The following is a 16184-nucleotide window of genomic DNA, read 5'->3' as shown; positions in this document are numbered from 1 at the left end:
TCACTTATGGATGACAATGTGTATTTACATCTCTAATTTGAGCAAAATTATATTACTTATATTCCTGGCTGGTATTGTATCTAACAACTTAAGAACTTAGTATTCTTTGTAAAAAACAACAACAACAACAAAACAAAAAAAAAACAAAAAAAAAACAAAAAACCACTTCAGGTACTCTACAAGTAGTCAGAATTTGTTTTATCAGGCAGAAATAAAATAAATTGGATATTGGAAGAAAATCAGAATCTGCTCCCATACAGATTTGTTCTTCTACATGATAAGACCATAGACAGTTCAATTAGATTACATGTACCCTTGGATTAATTCTGTGACATTATTGCAAGGGAGAATAAGCAATTTTTTTCTAATTTGAAATATCCATTGTGAAACATGCCTCAAAGAGATTCAGTGAGCATGCAACTGTAAAAATCCACGGGTATCTATAGGACCCATGGGTATCATTGGCCTTTTCCTAAATCCTTCACAATCTCTTCTTTTTATGAACAACAAAAAATTCTGTTTTGGATTTAAAATAACTTTTCCTATTAGGATTACAGCTATGTGTTGCTAAAATTTAATTATACAAATTCCAGATTGGAGCAGATGGACTTGGAATTATTTGGCAAAGAATCAAAGGGATTTTCTTGGGTTCATGAAAGTGTGGTGTACAATTAGCAAAAAGTGTATTATTTTATGTCATTGAAGTTAAGCTATACACTAAAATAATAACTTGATATCAGTAAAAAGAAATGATAAAATAATGGGCAGAAAAAAATCCTTGCACACACATTAACTGTAGCCTGTTATGGTTAATTACTGAAGTTGCACTTTCAAATAATAAGTGGTTTTGCGAGGCTGACAATTCTGCTCATTTTGTAAAACCATTAGCCTAGTATAGATGAGGGGTTATCATCTTTGCTACCAAAGAACTACTTTTTAACTTTAGTTTAGGTTTTGCAATTTACTAAGATGGGGCTGAGGGGGTAATGGACCATCTTGAACTAACACTATGAAGATAAATAAAATCTCACCCATGATCTCTAAGGAACCTCTAAGTGACTTTTAAAATTCAAAATTTTAAGGTATACACACTTAAAGAAATTTGGTCTCAATGTTACATACCACTTACTGTAATATTTCATTATTCAATAGTTATGCTAATTTGGAAGTCTCACCGAACTCTTCAATCAAGATAGATAATGATTTTCCAAATAGATTTTGGACTCTAAAGGAAGAAAGATTTTCTTTCTTGAAAATACATGATTTTATTCTGCAGAGAAAACTCTTTTAAATGAACTATTACTATATTTTAGTCAACTTAAATTCCAGATTAAAAACTCCATGTAATATGCCAAAAATGCTATTCATAAACAGCTACACAGACAGACTTATATAGAGACAAGTATTGGTGACCACTTCAAAAGGAATCAAATCAAATCAGATACTTAGAACATGTTTCAAAAGAACAATATTCATTTTATCTTGGCTCCCTCAAATCCTTTCTGGAACAAGGTCAAGTGTAATAAAGAAAAAATCATGTAGGGACGAATGAGCTGTATCTCTATGATAAGGATTTTTAATGCTTCACTTACTTTAGTTGTCCTGTGTCCTTTTGTAGATAATAACCCATACGTGTCATTTAATGTGATGTTTCTGTATAGTATAATAAGACAATCTTATATAGAAAAATTGGAGCTGAGCAATGGCTTTAAAGAGGTCTTAAATTTTGAAGAAAAATTGATTACCTATTTCTGTATATTTTGGTACACTGGGGTTTTCTTAAATTGATCAGAGTAATGTATTATAGTGTTATACTATTTCTGCAATGTGGTAGATGTCTTAAATCAATCTCAAGAAATTCTCGAGAACATAGATTTTGTATTCAGGTCTGGATTCAAAGGAATGTTGTGCTTTTTATTCACTTGGGTCGATTATCTAATCTTCATTTTTCTCCTCTGTACAATGGGAATAGTATCAACCACATAAGCCTCTTATAGGAATTTAACAATATGATGAATTTTTAAAAACTAGAAGAATTCCCTGACACGTGGTTAGTGCTCACCACATGGTAGTATATGTTAAAATTACTATCATGGATCAAACCTTTGATTTTTCTATATATGCTGCCGTACATTATAACAAGAGCATGTTGAAAAGAGTAAAAAAGTGGGTTAGGGTTTTGCAGTTTTTACCACATCCTTGGGGAATCTGGTATGAGAAAAGAAGTATTTAATATATTACTCTGGGCAGATTTCCTTCATATGGTTATTTTATACTTCTCCTGGAATACCAACTCAGAAGTTCAATCACAAAGAAGGCCATTGGATAACATTACCCAAATTAGGGATAATGACAATTTCTTACAATCTTTAGATGTATTAAAATATATAGTCACAATTTGAATATATAATACCATTCCAGGTTTTACATAAAAGAAGCCTAGATTTCCATCTACATTTATCTATTCAGCTGCTTGTTTGGAAAAGAAAAAAACAATTTATATTTAGAAAGACATTGAAGCCAGATCCCCATGTGATTTTTCTGTATCTTAAGCTCTCTGATTTGGTGGTCATGGGGCTTCATTGTTCTAAGCCATTGCTGTTTCTTTTTGGCTTAAGGAAAACCTTATTTTTTTATTTTTATTTTTATTTTTATTTTTTACTAAAGCACTGCTAAAATTTAATTTCCAACTTCTACTAGAAGCTTCAGATTTTAAAGACTTTCCTTTAATTAAACATTTGGAGTGAGAAGTCCATTTTTTATATAGGCAGTGCTCACTAAAAGTGTCTTAAGTATAATTGAAATATGCACATTTTTCTAGTATAGATCTTATCATATATCTCAGAAGGTAATGTCTTTGTTCTTTTGAAATTAATGTTGTCCATAACAAATTTCTGACTGGCAACTCGTTACTGTTGCTAATTTAGTGTGAGATGTTTGGTCATAATCCTACACTATCATTTGGGATGAGACTGTTATAAAATAATGTTTTTTTAGTCACATTTCATATCAAATGAGACACTGACAAAGCATTCTTTTTAAAAATCAGTTATAAACTTGACTACAAGAGAAGCAGAAAACATAGATTCCAAAATGTTTTGGCGAAGACGTTATTCCATGAGGTAGCTAGTGTATGGCAAACAAAAACAACCACAACAACAAAAGCCATTTAAAAAATGGCACCAGTCTAAAATCACTGGCTTGCTTTGTCACTTTTAGTAGGTAACTTTGTCACTTTTTAGTAGTTATGAATGCAAAATGTTGATGCTTGGTAAAAAATGCCAATATAACCAAAGCGATTTCCCTTATACAAAGCTCTTCTCTGTATGATGTAATTTGTCATACCCTACACAAGGATAACTTTCTATGAATAGGGCAACATTTTCTGCTCTAGAGGACAATGGCAGTTGGTGGTAGGTTGATCTCACCCAATCTATCCCTTCTGTTTCACACACACTCTTTCTGCCTCTGAGTGATTTTATAGGTTACTTAAGGAAAGGCATTTACAGATGGTGAGTCTATCAAGTATAAAATAGAATCTATATTTTGCCTGATAAATAAATAGTCATGAGAAAACACTTCTAGTCGAAATCCTCCAATGTCTTCCTTTCTGTGAACCATCTTAAAATTAAGGGTCTTATAAGTCTATATGATGTTTTACTTCCTGCATTATTGTATTAGGAAGACTCTGTTTTCCGTATATCTTAAAAATTTCACCCGCGTAAGGAAATTTGCCCGAGATAAGCTGGTGGTGTATATTATTTGGAGACATGAGTTAGACATTGTAATCCTAAACTGGGTAAACCAAGCCCAAGTGTTTAAAATGAAAGTTTTCAAGAATTTTAATTACTTTCCTGTTCCAGAGATAAAAGAGATGTTAATAGTGCACTTTTGGATTTTTCTAAACCACAATATTATCCAATTTAGACATATTGGACCTTTGGGGTGGTGGGGAGTGAACTAGTTTCTCCTTAACGGTTAAGCCTTTTTTCACGGGGTGCTAAAATAACAGCACATTCAGAATTATTACAGTGAGAATTCAAGCGATTCAACTTTAACAACCGAATGCACCTTTTTTTCTTCACAAGTAAATAGTGTAGATTAAAAGTGTGCTGAAATTACTCTTAATGCTTTACAAGAAGAGTGGTTGTCTTATTCTTTCGCAAGACTATTTCATTACCGTAATTTTCAAGCATGCTGAGGTGTCTCTTCTAATTGCTTGAATGTCGCTGACCTTTTTTTTAAAAAACACACAGCGCCCATAACATGCAAGGGAGACCTAAGTTAAGAAGCAGCACCAAAATGTATCCACCAAACAAAGGCCCCTTAGAGAGAACCTTTCCTAGTATTTCCAGTAGGGGGAGCTAAAGCCTCACCCTCCAGCATCCAGCCCGGCTCGGGGACCTGCGTGAGTCCCTATAAGCCGCCTTCTAATCATCCGAACCAGCATCAAACAGCTCCCAGCGAGCCTGTGATCACACGTGGGCCCGGCCACGCCGGCCGCACAGGGGCACCGCCGACCCCGGCATCCCTTTGATCTAACTTGACCTTCCTTCAGCACCCCCGGTCCTGAAAGGCATCCCTGGGTGGTCTTGGCCTTCATTTTCAGGGTTTTGTCGTCTTTGGGCTGAAATTCGGCTTCTTTTTGAGCTTCCACGAGCTCAGCTGGGGTTTCGGCTTTCCACACCCAGAGCCTGTGTTTCCCGAATTTCCTTCTGGAGGTGCTGGTCTCTGGAGGGTAAAGACTTGGGGGATCCCCCGCCCCCAAGCTCTGTGATCCCCGCTCCCCCATCCTCAGCATCTTCTGCGGACCCCCCTCGCCTTGCGCGATCGCGCATCAGACTCCTCGCTGCGGGGTCAAAAGGGAACTGAGTCACAGAAGCGGGGACGCCTCCCCTTCCTCTCCCGCCTTCCCCGGGGACGCCGCAGGGGCCACAGAACTTGGCTAAAATGAGCCGCTGGAGGTTGGAGAATTCTGCCCCCTGCTTTTTCCCCCTTGCGCTTTTGAACCGTATAGGAAGCATCTAACACAACCTCTCCAGCCCGAAAGGCGCTTCTGTCTCTTTCCTTCCCTTCCTTCCTCCTACTCGGCTCCTCATTTGGCTACAAGGTGAAGTGAGTGAGTGTGATTTTTACGGTAATGAGGCTGCGCCCTGGGTCCTGCAGGGCTATCTTTTTCAAGAAAGCGCGTGCAGCCCCGGCAGACGGAGGGATGAATAATTAGGAAGCGCTTCGGTGAAATCACTCACCGAGAAAATCACCTGCCCATTAAACGGGCCGCGGCGAGAGCACGAGGCCGGAGCCCACCTATCCCCTCCCGGGGCGGGAAGGAGGGGGCCCCGCAGGCGCGGAGAAGGGGACGGGGTCGACCGGGGGCCTCGGCCCTGGGCAGCCGGCGGGGTCCCCGAATTTGTTCCTCGCCGTCCCCGGGACCCTCCCCACTCCCCGGCGGGCGGGCGGGCGGGCGGCGGAGTCCGGAGGTGTAGGGCTCAGCGCGCCCCTCCCCGGCCGACTCCCAGCAGCGTTCACTCCTCCCTCCCCTCCCTCCCGCCTCGCCTTCCCTCCTCGAAGTGCTTCCACCCGCGGCAGCTGCTGGAGGAGGCGGACGCTCCGCTGCGGGGCTGCGGGGGCCGGACCGCGCCTGGCGCTGGACCGAGCGCTCCCTTCTCCGCCGCTCCCGGCTGGGCTCTCACGCCCGGCTCTGCCCGCCGGGTGCACAATCGCTCCGAGGCGGCCCCGCGGGGGTGGCTGCAGCCCCGGCCTCCGCCCGGCCCCTCCCTCCCTCGCTCCCTCCCTACCTCCCTCCCCGCAGCCCCACCACGTAGGAGTTCGGATTCTCCACCCGAACCGTCCTGATTTCGCTTCTCCTCTCCTTTGGAAACCGGAGAGGTGGAGGGAGGCGACAAGGCTGCCCGCCTGCAAAGTGTGGCTTTGACACATCCTTATTATGGAAGTTAAGTAAAAATGTATACGTATTAAAAAATAACTCCGGCCGTGGAGCTGCTACGGAGAAGGAAACCGGGGGAAAGAAACCGGTGGGCAGGCCAATGGTTTTTCGGCAGCGCGCTGGCAAGTTTGTGGAACACTTTCTAGGAATTAGGTCTCTTCTTCCCCCTTCATCATCTTGACTTCTGAAGAAAGAACTTGGCTTTGGATTGCAGTGGAGCCTGAGGAGAGAGGGTTAGACACACTCGAATAAGCCCTCTGGCTGGGCTGAATTTGTGGGAATTTAGGAAGCCGGAGTGTTGGAAATACAGCAGCCTTTGAAGTGCCCTCTGTGAATTTGGATGGATCTCAGTGTGCCCCGTTCAAGACCTCTCCACCAACCCCTTCTGATCTTGCGATTTGCTCCTCTTGACTTTAATTAGTATCTGGGAAAGTCTAAACTTTGGACCTACCTCTTTTTTTGATACTCATTTTTGTACTTTTGCTCTCTGGGACTGGTTTCTTAAACAATCTGGATCCTTTTTAGTATGTCAAAATGAGTCTGCTGATGTTTACACAACTACTGCTCTGTGGATTTTTATATGTTGGGGTTGATGGTAAGTTAAAAATGCTTTCATCTTTTTTTGCGCCCCCCACCCCCCAATCCCCCAAAACCATTTCTTTTTGAATTTGATGTGGGTTATAAATGAAATGACATTATGTCTGTTAGTCCGTTTTGGCCAGGCACGGGCTCGTTGGGGGCAGAGGTTTTATTTAAGTCTTTTGTTTCTAAACTGCTGCAAGTGGAACATGTTGGTAGTCACCTATTGTTGTTATTGTTTCTGTAATTTACTTAACTAATTAAGGAGTTGGACAATAAATCATTGGGCTCCCAGTTTTGTTAGAAAAAGAAATATGACAGTCAGTCTCCTGAAAGAGCCTAATACTGTTGTGCCTACTCTCTTTTTGATGTTTGCTCTTGTGTCTGAACTTTGGCTGAGACATTCAAGTGAAGAAATACAGTAATAGACACTCTAAGGAAGGTTCATTGGGTTAGGAATTTGAGACTGAGATCAATGTGTATCACCTGTGTGCCAGTGAATGCTCTCCTAGCGTTAAATCAGAATGAAGAATTTAGATCCTAGGGAGAAAACTGTCAAAAGTGAGACTGGGCGAGGCTCCACGAAGGGGGAAGCATCAGCTGTGGGCTGGCCACAGGAGTGGAACACTCAGCTCAGTCCCCAGTGGGCAAACACAGTGGAGACCTTAAACAGGTGCTGTAGATGTCTCCCTCTAGGTTGAGTCAGTCTGTCAAGCCCACAGCATTCTGCCTCTGATTCTCTTGTCTTTTGTTCCGATTTGGTTTACTGGGATATTTTCACAGCATGTCAATTTCTTGTGCGACTATTGCAAAATCCTTTTTTGTGGCTCTTTTGAATGAAGAGTGGAAATAATCATTAACATGCTTTTTGGTTTGTATTCAAAAGAAAAAAGTTAACAGAATATTTACTATTAACCCTCTAGAGGCTTTAATTTTTATATCAATGGAAAGAATTGGTATAAGGGGAGTACTAGATATTTTTTTTTCGTAACTGGATTGCGGTACTTTAGGTTTTTAATTACTTATTGTACTTGTAAAGAACCTAAAGTGTATTAGTCCAACTGTTCGAGCCATCACAATAGCTTGTTGCCACATAAACTTTCCTCCAGCATTTGCATTGGGGGTGAATTCATTATTTGGGACACTGCCTATTTTTGCCCATCTGTGGTAGCTAACTTTGTTCCTGGCAGCTACTGCTGCATAGAGCCCAATGTATTGGACTCAAAAAGGAAGGCTTTCTATAAACATGAGGCAGTACAGAAGAGTCTACCTACTGTCAAGTGGCTGTTTTCAATCATGGACTACATGAGTACCTTTGCCCCCCAGCGATAGCAAGGGAGGGATGCGTGTGTGTGCACTGCTTCTCTCTTTTCCCAGTCTAAGCAGTAGATGTTTAAGATTTAATTATTGTGAATTATACTATGGCAACATCTATAATTATTTTTCATGCATTTATTTTTCAGTACATTAAAATACATGTACATTACCATAACAAAATAGGGTTACCTATTTGTCCCAGGTGTGTTTGATTTTCATGATAAGAAGACTTTGGTATAACTTTTTAAAGAATATGTCCTCATAAATCATGAATTTACATATCTTAACAGAAATGCATGTATAAACTACACATTAGACTACAAAATTATCACCAAGGGTTTTTTTTATATATGTATTTTTAAATCAGTGTGTTGCTAGGAGGAATACAATTAAATTGCTCAGTGGAAGTGACAGAGGAAATCAGAAGAGCTTAGTGTTACAGAATGTAATTAATATACCAGGCTGTTTGGAGATATATGAAACAAATGCAATTAACCAGCCTGCTGGAACAGCAGTAGCAAGACACCATTTCTGTCTGCCTTCCCTCCCTCCCTCCTTTCATTCCTGTCTCCCTTCTTTCTCTCCCTTTTTATTCCTTTCTCCCTTCTTTCCTTCCTTCTCTCCCACAGCACCCTTCTCCTGCCCCCAAAGACAACCTAGAACCTTTGTTCTGATTTAACATTATAGGATAAGGGGGCAGTATGTGTCTGGGCCACAGTTATGCAGCAGAATTCATTGTAATGCAGTGAAAAATGCCAAAATTGAGGAGTTGAGACTGAAAAGGCAATGTTAAATTTTTTTGTGTGTGAAACTAGTTTTGTATTTAGCATCTGCTGTGTCAAAAGCAAAGGAAACCCTGGACACTTGTACTAAATTAATATGTAAATCATACGTTTGACATTGGATTGCCTTTGGATACTTCAGAATGACAGTTTCTCCACGGGGATGGTTGAAAATTTGGGATGTGGACAACACTGCCCTCTAGGCTGTCTCAACACTTTGAGACTCACTGTTCACATATATAGTGAAGAGGTTGGCTTGTAGGATCTCTAAGCTTTGTTACTCTTCCAGGATTCTATGATTCCTGTTTACTGATTCTTCTTAGAGGTGTGTGCTTATACTCCACATGAATTTCAAATGTACAGAAGCTTGTACCATTTCGAAGATATACTGACCATCCTTGAGCTAGACACAGATACTGATTTTATTCAGTGAGAAATGATACATAGATTTGCATTGATATTTGCTTGGTGGGTTATTTATATGTGCATTTTTATAGTAGATGAAAAATGTTAGAGTTTTGCCACCTCACAGAAGCTGTGCTAATATTATTTATAATTTTTCATTGTTGTGTCCCTGTAGCAATCCATAGAGAGCAAATATGAAGTTAGTTGAGAACGGCAGATAAACTTTTCTATTTGGGATGTAAATAATGGTTTTCTTATTGATGCAGATTAATCACATCTAGACTCTTCTGTATGATCATATAGGAGAATGTATGTTAAGGTTAGCCTTTGTTTTCCAGCTTTTTTTTATTTTTGAATAAGAATAGGGTTTTGCAGTCATTTATGGGGAATTAATAGGAACTATGGCAACACTTTTAAATTACATCTGTATGCTATATATTACATCAATCTGATAATTTTATAATACTTGTGAAAAGGTGTTTTAAAATGAGAATGTTTTTCTCATCTTTACCCTTTAACTATTCTTAAATGAAAGTGGCACAGCTGATATTAGGGGAGATAAATATAATAAAGATAATGTATGTGCATAGTGCAGATGTAGAATCTCATAGACGTTTATACATGTGGCTAAAGTGCTCTTTTTCAGTAATGGGCTTATTATCATAGCCATATGTAGTCTATTTCAGAACTTAAATTATATATAAGTAACCTGAAATGTGTTTTTGAAGCTCTGCAGTAATACCATGTTTGAATTGGCTTTGTTTGAATAACCCTTGATGCTATGCAACATGTGGACCATAAAAAGGATTTCTTAGAACATTAAACAAAAATATTGAAAAAAAAAAAAAAAAGTAATGATTATATAAAAAGAGCAGTTCTGGCCATCTCATCCCTGAACAGCTTGTGTAAAATAGCATGTTTGACAATAAAAATATAGATATGTAAGCACATATATAGCAATGAAGGGAGCTGATGTATGTGGGATGTGTGTGTGCCTAGTAATATCTGCTGAAATAGTTCCGGCAGTCTACAGGAGGTACATTTACTTCCCATGTGCAATTTGCTTTTTTAAGAGTATTAGAAAAAACGATTATCATCTTATTTACTATTTCTCCTTTTCCTCTTTTTCTTCCTCCTTCTCCTCTCCTCCTCTTTCTTCTTGTTCATCGTCTCTTTCCTCTTCTTCTTATTCTCCTCCTCTTTCTTTTTTGGATCTAATGAAAGGAATTAGAGAAACTCTTGAAGAGTGAAGAAGATAGATGAGGGTGTTTCTTGAATGATAATTTAGAAAATCTGCATTTAAAGGAAAAGTGTGAATAATATTTTACCTTTAGGTATATCCAATCGGGGTTTTGACTTTCTCACTTTTCCCCCACAATACTATATATAGCTTTATGAACAATGTTTTGCATGGATCCTATCATTTTCCAGTTTAGACAAGTGAAAGTCATCAGGTCTGAGCTCAAGCAAACAGTGGAGATTTATAGAGTGCCATTTTACAGATTTATTTCTAAAGAAAAGTATTGCTGTGTTTCTTACAGGGTCTCCAGGTATAGATCTATCAACCTAAGTCAATACATTGGCATAGATATTGCTTTTCTCCTTCTTCTTCTTCTTCTTTTTTTTTTTTTGCCATGTGTGCCTTTATTAGCTGAGCCACTACTTGAGGGTTCAAGGTCTTTGTGAGGGGCTTGGAACACCCAATGTTGGGGGAGGGAGGTGGGCAGGAGGGAAAGTATCCAGAAGAACTTCCTGAGCCAGCTGTAGGCTTTTCTTCTTCTTTTTAAAAAATTATTATATAAAGAACGAAGGAATGATTATAAACTCTTTTTAAAACATAAATACCTATCAACTCTACTATTTTAGCAGTGTGTTACACAATGATAGAAGCATAGAGCATCTAGGGTAGCATGCTTACCCAAAGTACGTGACTCAACACAGTGCTGGAGTAACGGAGGCCTCAATCCTTGGGGTTTTCTCCTCCATTTGCAGCCAGTCCTTAGGGTCTTTCATCTAATCACATGAGGTTTAAATACATGTTTGGATGATAATTGTAAAATTGCCCTAATCATTACATGGAGGGATATAAGATCCAGAAGCATATAGCTTGGCTGTTGTATACGCTGTTGATCTCCAGTGCTTGCATCAGTGCTTGACATACTCACCTGACTACTTGACGTCTTTGCTTCATGTCCAATGAGAATATACAAAACTCAAGCCTAAGACAGAATCTTCTCCTCTTTCTAGCCATTCCCATTGCAGTAAATGTAAATGGCTTCCACCATTCATAGGATTTTTTTTTTTTTTTTTTTTTTTTTTTTTTTGAGACGGAGTCTTGCTCTGTCACCCAGGCTGGAGTGCAGTGGCGCAATCTCGGCTCACTGCAAGCTCCGCCTCCCGGGTTCACGCCATTCTCCTGCCTCAGCCTCTCCGAGTAGCTGGGACTACAGGCGCCCGCCACCACGCCCGGCTAATTTTTAGTATTTTTTAGTAGAGACGGGGTTTCACCGTGGTCTCGATCTCCTGACCTCGTGATCCGCCCGCCTCGGCCTCCCAAAGTGCTGGGATTACAAGCGTGAGCCCCCGCGCCCGGCCCCATTCATAGGATTTTTAATGACCCCCATTGAGGAAGCATTTTTCACTTGTTCTCACAACTTGTATTCAACTCGTTCTCAGAATTGTGCAACCATCACTACAGTCCAACTTTAAAATGTTCTTAATTACCCAAGCAAGAAACTATGTACCTTGTTCCACCATCCTTCCACTAACCACAAGAAATCACCACTCTACTTCTGCCTCTATGGATTTGTCTTTTCTGGACATTTTATGTAAATGCAATCATACAATATATGATGTCATTTTGTGACTAGCTTCTTTTCTTTAGCATAACGTTTTTAAGGGTCATCTGTGTCATAGCATGTAACAGTACATCATTCCTTTTTATTGCCAAATAATATTCCATATCGTTTATCCTTTGGTTTACTAGTTGATGAACATTTAAGTTATTTCCATTTTTGGCTATTATAGATGTTGCTGCTTTGAGCATCCACGTACTAACTTTTGTGTGAACATATGTCTTCATTTAACCCAGGGTGGAAATGCTGGGTCTTATGTTTAGTCTGTGTTTCACATTTTGAGGAACTGAAAGACTATTTTCCAAAGCAGCTGTGTTACTTTACATTCCGATTAGCAATATATGAGGTAAATATTTTCTTTTAATTGATCATGGAAAGAAAGAGTTGAAGGGCCTTATGAGTTGGATATGATGTTTTGAAGTGAAACAATTTTATATTATACTAATCTGCCTCAAATCCCCAATAGTCCTGATTTCTAATCCCTTCAGTGATTGTTGTCTTCTAAGTCTTCCTCAGTTGCCTTGTAAAACTTTACAAAGATAGTACCTCAGTTGAACTTGTCACTTTTAGCAGAGATCTCAGCAATAGTAAATATAAATCATAGAATGATAGCATCTCGGAGCCATTATAAATATTTGCAGCTATATTGCACAACTCTCTTATTGGTTGGGCACATGGAGAACTGAAGCTTAGAGATTTTATGTGCCTTGTCACAGATCCCATTGCTACTTAGTGGTAGAGCAGAAACTAGACTTCAGGGATGCTTCATCTCTGTACCATGCTTCTGCCTATGAGAGACTGTTTCTTCCTTAAGAAGAATTCCAGGCTCTTGTTACTGAAAATGACCAGCTATTTTCTGAAGAGTCCATGAGAAAATTAGCTTGACTATGCTTAGGTTATTCATTTGATTTGACGCGTGCATATTGATAACATAACTTGCTTGGCTTTATGAAGAACATACTGACCTGTGAAAATGTTCCCACATTCAAGGAAATCATGACTTAGTAGGGAAGGTACCAAATGTCCAAGTCGCTAGAACAAAAAAAGTAGTGTCTGATAAAGAAGAAGTTTGAAGGTGTACACGGTATAGGCTTGGGAACTCAGAGAAGGAATAGGTGATTTCCAGCTGGTACAATCTGGGAAGGGTCAACACCAAGTGGGTCTCTTAACCTGGACCTTAGAGGAACAGTGAGATTTTGGTGGGCAAAAAGATTGGAAATTGAATTCCAGGAAAAGAAGTAACCAGAAAAATGGCATGAAGATGACAGAGGGGTGCTAAGGAAATGCAAGAAGTCTAGATTGATTGCAACATAGTTTGCCTGTAGGGAAGAAGGATAAGATGGTTATTGAAAGACTACTGAGCAAACACTACTGAATGAGTATGAACAAGTAATTTGATCTTTTTATGCCTCAGTGTCCTTACCTGTAAAATGGGCATGGTAATAATGTATATCTCATACAGTTATAATGAGAAAATAGTTTTAAAAATATAATGATATATAGGCTGGGCACAGTGGCTCACCCTGTAATCCCAGCACTTTGGGAGGCCGAGGTGTGTGGATCACCTGAGGTCAGGAGTTCAAGACCAGCCTGGCCAACATGGTGAAACCCCCTCTCTACTAAAAAAAATACAAAAGTTGGCTGAGCATGGTGGCAGTTTCCTTTAATCCCAGCTACTCGGGATGCTGAGGCAGGAGAATCATCTGAACCCAGGAGGTGGAGGTTGCAGTGAGCCAAAATTGCGCCATTACACTCCAGCCTAGGCAACAGGCAAAACTCTGTCTCAAAAAAATATATATAATGATATAAATAAATAAATAAATATATATATATATAAAATAAAGATGTATATAAAGATATATATGGGCCGGGCGTGGTGGCTCACGCTTGTAATCCCAACACTTTGGGAGGCTGAGGCGGGTGGATCACGAGGTCAGGAGGTCGAGACTATCCTGGCTAACACGGTGAAACCCCGTCTCTACTAAAAATACAAAAAATTTAACCAGGTGTGGTGGCAGGTGCCTGTAGTCCCAGCTACTTGGGAGGCTGAGGCAGGAGAATGGCATGAACCTGGGAGGCGGAACTGGCAGTGAGCCAAGATCGCGCCACTGCACTGCAGCCTGGGCAACAGAGTGAGATTCTGTCTCGAAAAAAAAAAAAAAAAGATATATATGATGCCATGAACAGTGTACTTTATAAATGCCACTCAAGCATAACTTATTGTTATAATTAGTAGTATTTTTATTAGATTATTATTCCCTGCCTGGTATGAACAAGGAAAATAACCAGAAGAGGACTTTGCTATCAGACTAATTATGGACTACAACTGGGGTGCATGTTAGGACAATTTTAATAAGATTTTTCAGCTGTGAGTCTTCAGGTGACTGAGTAAGAATTTTTGTTGCCTCTTAAGGGAACTTATTGGTGGCCTCACCTACGCAACTGTGACAATTGTGGTATGACACGTGTGTTTCCATTTGCATCATAAGCTGATTACGAAACACATGTGATTCCCAAGTGAAAGGTGCTACGAATGAAGAGAGTAAACAAGAGAGGAATCACACAAATGGCAATTTGTTAGCAAGTAGACCATGCTTGTATAAGCCTGCATTTTCGTTCATGTTGGCTGATTTATATTTCATCCTGGATAATTTTTACCTGGTGCTTTGATATGATGTACTGTGGAGATAAATCTTGTGTAAGACAAACTAAATAAACACTTTGAGAACTGAAGACCTAAGTAAAAATTAACATTTGGTATCCACTCACTAATTCTTTTTCTAGATAGCCCCCTTAGCTTTCTTTCATTTAGTATATGACATTGAATCTAATAACTTTTTATAATTATCCATTAGTTACATTTGCACAATGAGTAGTTATGTATATCAGAAAGGACAGCCTGAATAAAACGGTATCATTACTATTGTGGAAGTGACATACCTTTGGTGACCAGATCTCTGGACTGCACTGTGTAGCTTCCCTAGTAGATTAATTGTATAGCCTTAGAACCTTACCAAAAATGATTTCATTTGACTGTAATTTCCAAGGTCTCTATCAACCTTAGGTTCTATATTCCAAGTACTTCTGTTTAATGTTGCAACATTTATTCTTATATTTGAGAACTTTTAAAGAAGAAAATTTAGCCTGGGCTTGGCGCAGTGGCTCACACCTGCAATCCCAACACTTTGGGAGGCTGAGGCTGAAGGATCGCTTGAGCCTAGGTGTTTGAGACCAGCCTGGGCAACATAGTGAAACCCTGTCTCTACAAAAAAGAAAAAAAGTTAGCTGCGCATGGTAGTGTCCACTTGTGGCCTCAGATACTTGGGAGGCTGAGATGAGAGGATTCCTTGAGCCCAGGAGGTTGAGGCTGCAGTGAGCCATGATCACACCACTGCACATTAGCCTAGGTGACAGAGGCCCCGTCTCCACACACACACACTCACACAAATTTAAGCTTGAAAAGAATTATCCAAAACCATAAACATCCATCTTTAAAAACAATAACAGTCTATTGCTAATATGCATGTAGCATATCTGTGTTTTGGTGTGGGTTCAATGATATGGCTATGGATATGCATGACAGCCAAAATTAACTAGTGTTATGATTCACATCTGCTCTCATTCATTAATGACCAGTGGTACTTACGCTTTCCTTATCAATAAATGGAATTTTAGAAATTTAATACTAAGCAGACAATAGTCTTAGGTCAATGTGCTTAGTTTATGGCCACTATAACTAGAACCATATGCAACATGGAAGTTTTAGCTCAGGAGAGGGGGTTAACAGCCACTTTTTAATTTCTGTTGTAAGGATTCATGTGGGATCTCTTTCCCTAGACTTTGGTTCCAGGCTTTTTGGAAATGAGCTGGAGAACATGGAATATAACTCAACTATCTCATTGAAAGGCTTTTCAAGTTTAAGCAAGGAACACCCAGTTGAAACCAGACTGGAATTTAAGGGATTTGGCCCAAACCTCTGCAGCACGTATAACCAATTAAAATGTTCATAAGTGTGATTCAAAAAGGGAGAACTTTTGACTTTCCAAAAAACTTGAGTTGAGAGTTATTCATTATAAAGAAAAGTTTATAAGTTTTTATAAATCAAGGTTAGAGTCATACTTTGAAGTTTTATAATACATATATTTCCAAATACTAGCAAATGCTAGAATATGATTAAACTTATTTAGATATATCCGATTATCATAGAATATAGATTTCAGGGTTAGAGTAAATTAAGGGAAATTTAGAATGAATCTAGCAACAGGCACTCTTGTATTTTACATCTCTATTATAAAGTAA

At 39.4% G+C, this 16184-nt stretch overlaps 1 protein-coding gene across 19 annotated transcripts in view; it reads left to right on the top strand.

The window, feature by feature from the left end:
* ROBO2 (roundabout guidance receptor 2) overlaps positions 1-16184 on the top strand; it is a 1378235-nt gene that overhangs the window by 749496 nt on the left and 612555 nt on the right. For 4 of the 19 annotated variants that reach the window (XM_055259549.2, XM_055259545.2, XM_055259548.2 and 1 more), the window contains exon 1: positions 5514-6542. The exons of 12 other annotated variants lie outside the window; for them this stretch is intronic. In XM_055259549.2, the coding sequence (XP_055115524.1) occupies positions 6482-6542 (61 nt within the window). In that variant the 5' untranslated portion in view covers positions 5514-6481. Of the gene's footprint in view, positions 1-5511; positions 6543-16184 lie in introns of those variants that run through there. 3 more of the 19 variants (XM_055259542.2, XM_055259541.2, XM_055259543.2) reach the window with 2 other exon arrangements.

This window comes from Symphalangus syndactylus, chromosome 21, assembly GCF_028878055.3.
Source record: "Symphalangus syndactylus isolate Jambi chromosome 21, NHGRI_mSymSyn1-v2.1_pri, whole genome shotgun sequence".
NCBI lineage: Eukaryota > Metazoa > Chordata > Mammalia > Primates > Hylobatidae > Symphalangus > Symphalangus syndactylus.
Note: the sequence above shows the minus strand (reverse complement) of the source record. Positions and strands in the feature narration are given on the sequence as shown.